At 32.4% G+C, this 12224-nt stretch overlaps 1 protein-coding gene across 25 annotated transcripts in view; it reads left to right on the forward strand.

Moving 5' to 3' along the window:
* Positions 1 to 12224, forward strand: part of ZC3H13 (zinc finger CCCH-type containing 13) — a 97285-nt gene that overhangs the window by 21169 nt on the left and 63892 nt on the right. For all 25 annotated transcript variants that reach the window (XM_004054477.5, XM_055359599.2, XM_055359607.2 and 22 more), the window contains one exon: positions 10498 to 10606. In XM_004054477.5, the coding sequence (XP_004054525.3) occupies positions 10498 to 10606 (109 nt within the window). The remainder of the gene's footprint in view (positions 1 to 10497; positions 10607 to 12224) is intronic.

Raw genomic sequence — 12224 nt, forward strand, 5'->3', positions numbered from 1 at the left:
CCATACCCAAGGTCATCTAGATATTCTCTTATGTTACTTTCTAGGAGCTTTATTTTTTTGGTCTTACGTTAAGATCTATGATCCATTTTAAGTTAATTTTTGTGAAGGCTGTGAGGTCTATGTCTAGATTCTTTTATTTTTATTTATTTTTTTTTTTTTGCATTTGGTTGTCCAGTTGTTTCGGCATGGTTTGTTGAGAAGACTATCCTTTTTTCATTGAATTGGTTTTGCTTCTTTGTTAAAAACCAGTTGACTATATTTGTGGGAGCCTATTTCTGGGCTCTTATTATTTTCCACTGATCTGTTTGTCATTTCTTTTGCCCGTCCCACACTGTCTTGATTGCTATAGCTTTATAGGAAGTCTTGAAGTCAGGTAGTGTCAGTCTCATGACTTCGTTCTTCAGTATTGTGTTGGCTATTCTGGGTCTCCATATAGAATGAGTATGTCAGTATCTACAAAGTAACTTGCTGGGTTTTTTTTGGTGGGGATTACGTTTAATCTATTGATTTGGGAAGAACTGACATCTTGACAGATATGTAGTCTTCTGTCCAAGAGCATGGAATAACTCTTCATTTATTTAGTTCTTTGATTTCTTTAATCAATTTCTTAATTTTCCTCATATATGTCTTATGCATATTTTGCTAGATTTATCCTTAAGTATTTCATTTTTTTCTATACTGATGAAAATGGTATTGTGTTTTAATTTTAAATTCCACTTACCATTGTATATAGGAAAGTGATTGACTTTTACGTATATTAGCCTTGTATTCTGCAACCTGAACTAATCTATTTGTCAGTTCTTTTGCCCACCCACAGTCTTGATTGCTATAGCTTTATAGGAAGTCTTGAAGTTCTTGAACTTTATAGGAAGATCTTGAAAAAAGAACTAATTCCTGAAGTTCTTCTGTTAGTTCTTTCAGAATTTCTACATAGACAATCATGTCTTTTGCAGACACTTTTGTTCTTCTTAATAATCTGTATTCTTTTTATTTCCTTTTCTTGTCTTATTGCATTAGGTAGAAATTTCAGTATGATGAAAAGGAATAGTGAGAGGGAACATCCTTTCCTTCTTTCTCATGTTAGCAGGAAAACTTCTCATTTTTCACCATTAGGTATGACGTTAGCCGTAGGGTTTTTTGTAGACGATCTTTATCAAGTTGAGGAAATTCGCCTCTGTTTCTAATTTACCAAGAGTTTTTATTATGTCTGAGTGTTGGACTTTATCAAATGCTTTTCCTATAGCTATTGATATAATCATGTGAGTTTTCTTTGTTAGTCTCTTGATGTGGTGGGTTACATTAATTGATTTTTGAATGTTGAACCAGCGTTGCATACCTAGGATAAATTCTTCTTGGTTGTGGTATATACATTGTGGGATTTGATTTGCTAGCTTTTTATTAAGTTTGACTTTTAAAATTATATGTAATTTGCATAACATGTTATGATACAAATATACATAGTGAAATGATTCCCTCAGTCAAGCAGATTTCCTTATCCATCATTTTATATAGTTAATTTTTGATTTGCTAATATTTTTGATAAGGATTTTTGCTATTATTCATGAGAGATATTGGTCTTTAGTTTTTTTGTAATGTCTTTGTCTGGTTTCAGAATTAGGATAATGCTGAACTCATAGAATGAGTTAAGAAGTAGTCCATCTCTTCTGTCTCTGAAGAGATTATAGAGAATTGGTATAATTTCTTCCAGAAATATTTGGTAGACTTTAGCTATAAACCATCTGGTGCTTTCTGTTTTGAAAGGTTATTAATTATTGATTCAATTTTTAAAATAGATATATACCTATTTAAATTGCTTGTTTCTCCTTGTGTGAGTTTTGGCACCTTGTATTTTTCAAGAAATGGCCCATTTCGTGTAGGTTGTCAAGTTTGTATTCATGCGTTGTTCATAGTATACCTTTATCATGTTTTTAATGTTCATGGGATTTGTAGTGAGATCCCTACCTTTGTTTCTCCTATTGGTAATTTATGTCTTCTCTCTTTTTTTCTTAATTAGCCTGGCTAGAAGCTGATAAATTTTATTGATGTTTTCAAAGAAAACAGCATTTGGTTTTGCTAATTTTTCTCTATTGAATTTCTGTTTTCGATTTCATTGACTTTTTTCATTCTAATTCTTAAGTTTATTTTCTTCTGCTTACTTTGGGTTTAATTTGTTCTTTTTGTTGTTTTCTAAGGTGGAAGCTTAAATTAATGATTTTTTGGTTGTCTTTTCTAATACATACATTCAATGCTATAAATATCTCTTTGGGTACAGTGTTTACTGCATCCAACAAATTGTCATAAGTTATATTTTTATTTTCATTTAGTTTAAAAGATTAAAAAAATTTTTTTGCAATTTCTTCTTTGACCAGTGTGTTTATTAAAATTGTGTTGTTTAATTTCTAAGCATTTGGGGATTGTCCTAATCTTTCTGTTACGGATTTCTAGTTTAATTTCATTGTGGCTGAAAGCAGACATTGTATGATTTCTTTTACATTTGTTAAGTGTGTTTTATGGCCCAGAATGTGATCTGTCTTGGTGAATGATCTGTATGAGCTTGAGAAGAATGTGTATTTTGCTGTTGTTAGATAAAGCCATCTATAATCAATTATATCAATTTTGTTGATGGTGCTGTTGAGTTCAACTGTGTTTTTACTGACTTTCTGCTGAATCTTTCCATTTATGATGGAAGGGTGTGAAATCCTCAACCATAAGAGTGAACTTCTCTTTGCAATTTTATCGGTTTTTGCCTCAGGTATTTTGATGCTTTGATGGTGGGGTCATACACATAAGAATTGTTACGTATTTTTGCGGACTGGACGTCTGTATCATTATGCAATGCTCCTCTTTGTCTCTGATAACTTACCTTGCTCTAGAGTCTACTCTGTCTGAAATTAATATACCTACTCATACTCTTTTTTGATTAGTGTTCTTCATTCCTTTACTTTTAATCTATTAATATATGTGTTTATATGTGGGTTTCTTGTAGACAACATACCATTGGGTCTTGTTTTTTCATCCACTCCGAGAATATCTATGTTTTAATTGGTGTGTTTAGACCATTGATGTTTAAAGTGATTGTTGATGTAGTTGAATTAATATCTACAATATTCGTTACTGTTTTCTCTTCATTGCCATTGTTCTTTGTTCCTGTTTTTGTTCTCACTTGTTTTGTGCCTTTTTTGGTTTAAAATTTGTGGTTTTAATTGAGCATTTATGTGATTCTTTGTTCATTCTTTTTTAGCATATCAATTATTCTTCTTTCTACTTTTTTTGGTGGTTACCCTAGAGTTTACAATGTACATTTACAGCTAATTCAGGTCTGCTTTGAAACAGCACTATACTACTTCATCTATAATACAGATAATAACAAAATATTCCCAGTTCTTTACTCTGGGATATTTTAAATGCATTTAGATTTTCTGCTCTTTAAAGGATTGGTAAAATTCCCCTGCAAAACCCACTGGGTGTGGTACTATTTTATGAAGGAGTTCTTTAACTGGCTTTATTTTTTCTTTGAAAAATGATGTAGACTTTTGGTTCTGTTAAAGTCAGTTTTGGCAAATAGTATTTTTCTAGAAATTTTAGCCGTTTTTCATCTAAGTTTTCAAACTTGTTTGCATAGAGTTATGTAAAGAAATCTCACCAGACACAGTATCTCACCGGGCACAGTGGCTCATGCCTGTAATCCCGCACTTTGGGAGGCCAAGGCAGGGGATTGCTTGAGCTCAGAAGTTCAAGATCAGCCTGGGCAACATGGCAAAACTCCCATCTCTACAAAACGTGCAGAAATTAGCCGGGTGTAGTGGTGTGTGCCTGTAGTCCCAGCTACCCGGGAGGCTGAGGTGAGAGGATGGCTTGAGCCCAGGAAGCAGAGGTTGCAGTGAGCCAAGATTGCGCCACTGTACTGCAGCCTGGGTAACAGAGCTAGACCCTGTCTCAAAAAATAAAAAAAAATAAAAAACACCTCATAGTTTTATTTTTTCATTTTGCTTTGTTCTTAGAGATACTTTTACTTTGTCATTTAGGATTTTGAATTTGTGCTTTCTCCCTTTTTTCTTGTTTAGGTTAGCCAGTGGTTTATTTTCAGAGAATCAGCTTTTACATTTGTATATTAGTTCCTTCTTTGTGCTTTCTAACATTTACCTCTGGGTCTTTAAATTCCTTCTTTGGTTGCTTATTTTATTGTTGTTGTTGAATTTGTTGAACATTTGTTTTCATTTTTATTTATGTTCTTTAATGCTATAAGTTCTCATCAGATAACTGCTTTAGCTGAATCTCATGGATCTCATATGTCAAACTATGACAGTTATTTTCGGGAAGTTCTCCTCTTTAGATTTGGATTCCAGCCATTATCTAAGAATTGTTTAATGGAATGTTAAAATTTTCAGGTTGAAGGGCCTTTTTTTTTTTATGTGTGTATGTGTGTTTTCTTTTGATTTTTAAGAAGTAACTTTCATGTTTTTCTTCATATTTTTGAATTTGATGAGATTTTCTTTGTAGCCTAAGACAGTCACTTTTTCTCAATTTTCCACCCATGCTTTAAAAAAAAGGTGTATTTTCTAGTTCTTGGTTTTTAGGTTCTATAAATATATATAAAACATCTGTTCTTTGGGCATCCTATATTTTTAAGATTCTTCTCTATTTGATCTATTTTGGTTTGAGAACATTATGTTAAAGTATCTTAGTAGTAGGTTTCTGTCTCTTTTACTCCATCTCCTATAGTTTCTGCTCTTCACTACTGTATTATTAGGTACATAGATACAGAATTATTAACTATTTCTTTTTCATTTTAATTCTTTTTGTACTTTTTAGAGATGATGTTATTTTGATTATCTGTATATTTCTTACTTGTTTTTTCTGAGATGAGCTAATTTAATTTATATGAGCACTTCATAAAAAGAATCTCCGATAATCCTATTTGGGTATTTTTCTTTAGTATAAACAAAATAAACTACAGTTTCATTAAGTGTAGGACTAAATTACTCTCTTTGTTTCTATAATATTGAAAGGATCTGAAACTGCAGATCTGTGAATAATTTCAAAATTTCAAAATATTAGGTATATATATTCTAAAACTATATATAGACTGAGCAGGCTGTTGGGCTAACGTTCAGGCCAAAACACAACAATGAACCATTTTACTAGATTAATAAAGTTTTTTTTTTTTTTAGCTTTAATCAGATGTGTCCAATTATAAAGGTTTGAAAACATTAAGGTCGAAAACCCTAATCTTTTTAAAATTAATAATAGTTACTTCACTTGTTAATAATTTTGAGATACCACATGACAGTAAATAACAGAGAAGAAAAATTGGTATTAACATTAATTCTAGAGCTGCTCAAAGAAAATCCAGGAATTGATTGATAATGTTAGTATTCTGTGAAACTAAGTTTATTTTTAGAGCAATAGGATTTGAAATAGCATTATTCTTTTAAAATAAAATGAGAGGTTAGACCTGGTATCGTGGATCACGCCTGTAATCCCAGTACTTTGGGAGGCTGAGGTAGGAGGATTGGTTGAGTGCAAGAGTTCAAGACCAGCTTGGGCAACATAGACCCTGTCTCTACAAATAAAAAATATTTTTAATTAGCTGGGCGTAGTGGTATGTACCAGTAGTTCCAGCGGTGGGAGGCTGAGGCAGGAGGATTGCTTGAGCCCAAGAGGTCAAGACTACACTGAGCTATGATTGCGCCACTGCTCTTCAGCCTAGATCATAGAACAAGACCCTGTCTCAAGTAGATAGATCAATAGATGGGATAGATAGATAAGATCAATAAGATAGGTAGATAGATGGATGATAGGAGAAGAAAACAAAGTTTTGCGTAAAACATTGAATGTTTAAAATCCTCTGATGTCAATATAATAAATAGGGAATTATTACTTGAATGATAACTTTAGTAGTGGATAGATTTGTATAGATGTTTATAAGTGAATATTAGTAGCAGGTGAGAATGTTATTGACATACAAATAATTGAGTCATTCTTTGACTAAATGTTCTGAGATAATTTTTGTGTATTAACTTCAAAGGAAATTTCTCCAAATAATTGTGGAAAGATGTAAGTAAATCCAATATAAGAGGTGTGATTATATAGGAAGCTCAGAAACTGTTAGGGATAAACATAGAGTTGATTTTAGGCATAGAAAGTTAATTGCACTGGTGTAGAATAGGGTGACTTGACCTGACAGCAGTTGCCAGCTGAAGAATTTCTCCAGAATTCATCACATAAAGAGAAGTTATGGAAAGTATTGACAAGGTTTAAAAACATGGGGGAAATACTTAGAAAATTCAATATGCATCTAATTGGAAACCCAGAAGAAAAAAAAAAAGAATGTTGGAGAAGCAACATTTTAAGAAATAGTAGCTGAGAATTTTCCATAATTGATGAACCACAAATCTACAGATACAAGATGTGCAGTACATGAGAGAGAGAATATTATAATGAAACTGCAAAGCATCAGAGACATAGAGAAAATCCTAGAAACCTCTAGATACAGAAAGACAAATACCCATGCAAAGAAGCAGCAGGATGACATCAGTAACAAACAATGGAAGCTAAAAGGCACTGAAATAATATTTTCAAAGTACTAAGATAAACCTATCAACCCAAAGTATGTACCAAAGTCTGGCTTTCAGGAATGAGAATAAAATAAAGACCTTTTCAAATAAAATTGAGAGTGTTTACTACCAACAGATCTTCACTAAATAGAGAATATTTAAAAGTATATACGTCAGGAAGATGGAAAAAGACCTTAGAAGAAGGGTCGGAAATGTGAATAGTAAAGGAGGAATTTTTATTAAGTTGGAAATTCTGTCTTGTTATAGCCTTTGAAGTTATCAAAAGTGTAGCATTGTACCATGAGGAAGTGAAGTGTACTATGAAGTGCCAGGCAGATCACTTTGGATTCCCCAGAACCCGTTCCACCACTTTTTCATTTTGTATCAGCATTGTGATTTGGGGAATTGATCCCACTTTCATGGCTGGGCCTTGATTAGTCGAATCCAGTTAGAATAATCCCATTCTCCTTGCTAATTCAATTGATTCAGGAAGCAGGCCTAAGCCATTTATCCCATGGCTATTACCTTGATAGTTATTCATTCATAGGTGGCCATGTGACTGAAGTTGGCCTAGTCACTCTGAAGGAAGGAATTCTTATTTGTGCTTGTGGGAGAGATACGTTGAGGAGACCCAGATTGCTTCTTATTATGGTAAGAGATAAGCTTTAATGTGAAGTCAACATTAGGCTTAGCGGAGCTGTGATAAATGAAAACGAGTGAATATTTGGTCTTTGATGATTTCACTGTTACTAAGTCACTTAGGTCTGAAGTTTACCCTATATATAGACTTCATTTTATGTGAAATAATAGTTCAAATTTGTATAGTTTAGGAGATTATAGTTTCTTAGTTGAAGCTCCATTTTTCTCTGCTAAAACAAGTTAGACTTCATTAATACAAGTATAATTTCAATTCTAAGTCAGGGGAGTTGGAAGCTGTATGCTTTATGCTGTTCTGACAAGACTAGATTAATTTGGGGTATCATGTTTCATTGAAGCACACTAGCCGATTAATATGCCCAGAGAAGATGACAGAATGATGAAGAAAGGGCTAGCACGTGAAAGAAGTATTAGATTTGTTTTGCATAATTCCAGAGGTTAGAACTATTCCCAATCAGTAGAAATTCTAGAGAGGTAGAACCTCTAGAGAGGTTAAGAAAGATGCAATGAGCATAAGAAATAATTTTCTAATAATTAGAACTGTCTGGAAATGGGATGAAAGGGTGCAACAGTAGAGAGCTAAGATTTTTGCCCCCAAGAGTCTTCTAATAGAGGGCTTCCATAGCTATACAAATATTATGGAAAATTGTTCTGCATAGGGTAGGAGGTTGGATTATATTACTTACACAGCCTCCTAACCATTTTTAAACTCTAGTTACTAATAATGGTTCTCAACTCTCTTAGCCTTGACACTTCCTATTTCATATTCTTTGTAATGCTTGCTTTTTATCTAAAATTAATGATGAACATAATCTGCCCACACATATAATGTTCAAGAAATAAACGTGCATATGAGAGTGGAAATGAAAGTAATATAAACATCTAAAATCATGTATTGCATTTCTGAAATTCAAAAAACTTCAAACATTTTTCCTAAGACACAGACATTTGGGTGCAAAACCTGGTCTTAATTGAGATAAATTCAATTACAGTTTTTATACAAGTGGTGAATTTCTGTGTTTTGCTGCAAAAATGTTAGTATGTTTGGTCACAGGCTACTGTTCCAGACTCCACTGGAACAGTAGTACTACTTAATATGCTTTGAAATGCAAAAAAAAAAAAAAAAAAAAAAAATTCTAAACTCTTAAAATATCTGATCCCAAGGGTTTTGGCTAAAATACTGTGGTTCTTCAAGTATTTCAAGACTTAGATGTTCCAGAATGACTAATTTAGAACGCATAGTAATCAGTAGGTTATACTTTTAATTAATATGTTTGGATTTAAGAGAAGATGAGAAGCCATTCTGTTCAAGAAATACAGCAAGGTGGAATAGTATACCATGCTACACTACATTGGATGAGTAATACCATACCCTATTTATTTGAATATAAGAGAAAAGGGGGAATAACTTTGTTTGATAAAAGGCATAACATACCTAAACAAGTTACACATTGTTGAAGTGGGGAAAATTAGGAAATAAGGTATTTTTTAAATTAGCTAGACCTTCTTAATAAATGTTACCAAAATAATTTCCTATATTATGATTTGAGGTAAGAACTTGAAATTCCATCACCTATTTAAGCCTGCATTCAGTCTCTAGTACCTAATAATAGAAGTTATATATGATCTCTGGGAGTAGCATCAGAGTCATATTGGAAAACATGGACAATTCAAAAATTATAATTTTAATATTTAGGGTAAATATGAAATATTTACAGACATCATTAATGACATTTATTGATACAACATTGCTGTCTCTAAATCTGATAAAAAAGTTACAAATTTATAGATTGATTTTGCAGCACCAGCACTACTGCTCTGACACCCTTTTTAACTAGACTTGCAATTGGATTTTACATACTTTTAAGTGGACAGAAAGCACAGAATATGTTATTTAATAATTTGGAGATAACCTCCTATTAAATATTTTTGGTATAGTTATTCAGTAATGTATATTTATAGTGGGTTTAATCCACAGAACATTCAAAAATTGTTTGGGATGTAGGATAGTTCTTCATTGATGTTCCACATAATATGTTTTAAGAGTAAAAGTAAATCATATTTCTTCTGTTCAAGTAGAGGCCCATTTCTGTTTTCTTGACTCTTTACCATTTTTTTCATGGCAGGTTTTATTCTCATATAACTTACAAATTATTTTCGTCACCCTCTGTTGTCTTACCAGCAATCAAATCCAAATTTTATCAGTAATATTTACAGTATGACTTCATGCCTAAATATGTAGAATTTAGGGGCAGTTATATATACTAGAGTTCTTTAAGAAGAAAACTACAAAGAGAAATTAATTTGTGTTTTAAGCAGCCAAATTTTATGATTAGTAATGCTCAGAAAGAAATTTGAGCACTTAATATCCTTGTGTGTAAGTGTCTTTCATAGTATTTACAATGTTAGTAAAAGTAAGACTTCTACTGTGGTGGAAGATAACAATTATATAACACTGGTTACTTTTATTTCCTTACCACCTAGTAAAATATGATTTGGAGTTCTTATGTAATAGGACATTTAATTGACTTTTATAATCTGAATTAATTTTGTCCTTTTTTGTGTGTAAGCTGCTTTTATACCTGGAATAAAATGTAAAACCTGTTTTTTAGCAGCAGTAGTGAGGACTAATTTACTATTTTAGGTACCATTTGGTTTCATCAAAATGGGTAAAATAGCTTTTTGTAAACCTTTATAATACTATTAAATGAGTTTGGATTTATCCTTAGGAAAATGACTAGGAAAATGACAATTACTTGAATATATGACAAGTCCTAGATCAGTTATTTTTAGAAGTCTGTGGTGAATGGTTTAGCCCTTTTTTGACATTTTAAAATATAATCACTTACAAATCCTTCCATTGTATTTTATTCATTTAAAACTGTCTTTTCCCCAGTGGTTTTCACATGGAAACTTACTGTGTAGCTGAATGTCACAAGTTTGTTAAAGTATTAGATTTGCATTGTATATTTTTACATCTTAGCTACTCTTTAATATTTAAAGTTTTTGTTCTTTAGTAAAATAGATGTAGTATAGTCTACATCTCTTTTAGTTTTTGTTGTTTAGTAGTTTTTGCTCTTTAGTAAAATGGAGTATGGTCTTTTCATTGTGGTGCTAAACTAGAATTTGTCACTTTCTGTACTTAGTGGATAAGTGACTATTTACAAAACTGATTCTTTGATGAAACAGAGATGAATGAAATTAAAATGTTCTCTTATTACAATAAACTACCTCATAATTTTTAAAAATATAGTAATCTGAATGTATGTATGTACTTTTTTAGAAAGAATCTTCAAGAGGGAGACATAGGGAAAAGGAAGACATAAAAATCACTAAGGAAAGAACTCCAGAAAGTGAAGAAGAAAATGTAGAATGGGAAACTAATAGAGATGGTGAGTTTCAGAATCTTGGTTTAAATGGCAGATTCTTGATTATTTACTTTCTAGAGTTTTCGTGGGCTTCAGAACACCTTTCGACTGTGATCCCTCTCTTGTTTCAGAATCATCTTGTTGACATATTTCTATCTTACTGAATTATAAGGCAAAAACTGGCATATAGTAGCTGTACAAAGGCAGAGAAAGTGGTTTGCATTGCATATTTTTATTTTCCCTTCCTAGTTTTCCCTCTAGAACTTTATTGTGCAGCATTACAGCCCTTCAGGATTGTATTGCATATGTAAATTTAAAAATTCCTAACGCTAAGCTTAAAATGAAATCTATATTTGTTTTACATAAAATATTATAAATGAGATTTTTAAGTCTTAAGGACTTGGGAAAGTTATTTCCAAGAAATGTTTGACTTTTATCTTTCAGAAGAAATCAAAATCAGATTAAGATAGAGACCTGGATTTATTAATAAAAAATTAGCAAAAAAATTTTTTTTCTTGAGACATGGTCTCACTGTGTCACCCAGGCTGGAGGACAGTGGTACAATCATGGCTCACTGCAGCTTAGCCTCTTGAAGTCAAGCAATCCTCCTGCCTGTTATCTCAGCACTTTGGGAGGCTAAGGCTGGAGTACCACTTTAGCCCAGGAGTTTGAGACCAGTGTGGGCAACAAAGTAAGACCCCATCTCTACAAAAAAACAAAGAAATTAGCCTGACATGGTGGTGCATGCCTGTGATCCCAGCTACTTGGGAAGCTGAGGTGGGAGCAAAATCATTTTTGAGTCATCATCTTAACAAATAAGCATTTATTTTCCACCCCTTGAATGTTTTCTCCACCTCTTTGATGTTCGGAAAGATGGGCATTGTAATGTCATATTACCAAACACAGAGAAAGAGAACTTGTATTTGTTAAATGCATTGAGTGGGGGTGGACAATTTAATGTAATTTATATAATTGTCTTAATATTTCAATAGCTTTGTTACTCTATTTACAGATGACAAAACTAAAGATCTTAAAAATTTAAGCAACTTTTTCAGTGAGAAGCTGAAAACTTAGACCAGGGATTAGAAAACTAGAGTGTGTGGGCCAGTCACTGGTTTTTGCAAAAAAGTTTTATTGGAACACAGCCATGTCCATCCATTTGGTTACGTATTGTCTGTGGCTGCTTTTGAGCTACAGTGGCCAAGTCGAGTCCTTATGACAGAGAACTGAGAAGCTACAAGACTACAATATTAACTACTATATTTCAGAATTATCTCTGAAGACTTAATAGACTAACAGTTATAAAGTATTGTAAATACATCTTTCCAGTAATTGTTACATCCGTACTTAAAGGAAACCTGTTCCATCTTTGGACAGTGCTGTTAAAAAATTGCTTCTAAGAACAAATAGGAAACTTGTTTATGGTTACTCAGGATTTCATAATCCAACCTAACACCACTTCTACAAAATAGCAATAAAGGCAGCTATACTCTCCCATTTTAGTTGAATAATTAGTATATTTAAATAAAATATTATAAACCATAACTGTTCAAGTTTGGAGAGCTAACTTTTCCTAAATACTAAGGGATTACCTTTTAACACACCCAAGCATCCTTTCTTTTCATTTTAATTTTTTTGCATA

This window comes from Gorilla gorilla, chromosome 14 (genome assembly GCF_029281585.2).
Source record: "Gorilla gorilla gorilla isolate KB3781 chromosome 14, NHGRI_mGorGor1-v2.1_pri, whole genome shotgun sequence".
NCBI lineage: Eukaryota > Metazoa > Chordata > Mammalia > Primates > Hominidae > Gorilla > Gorilla gorilla.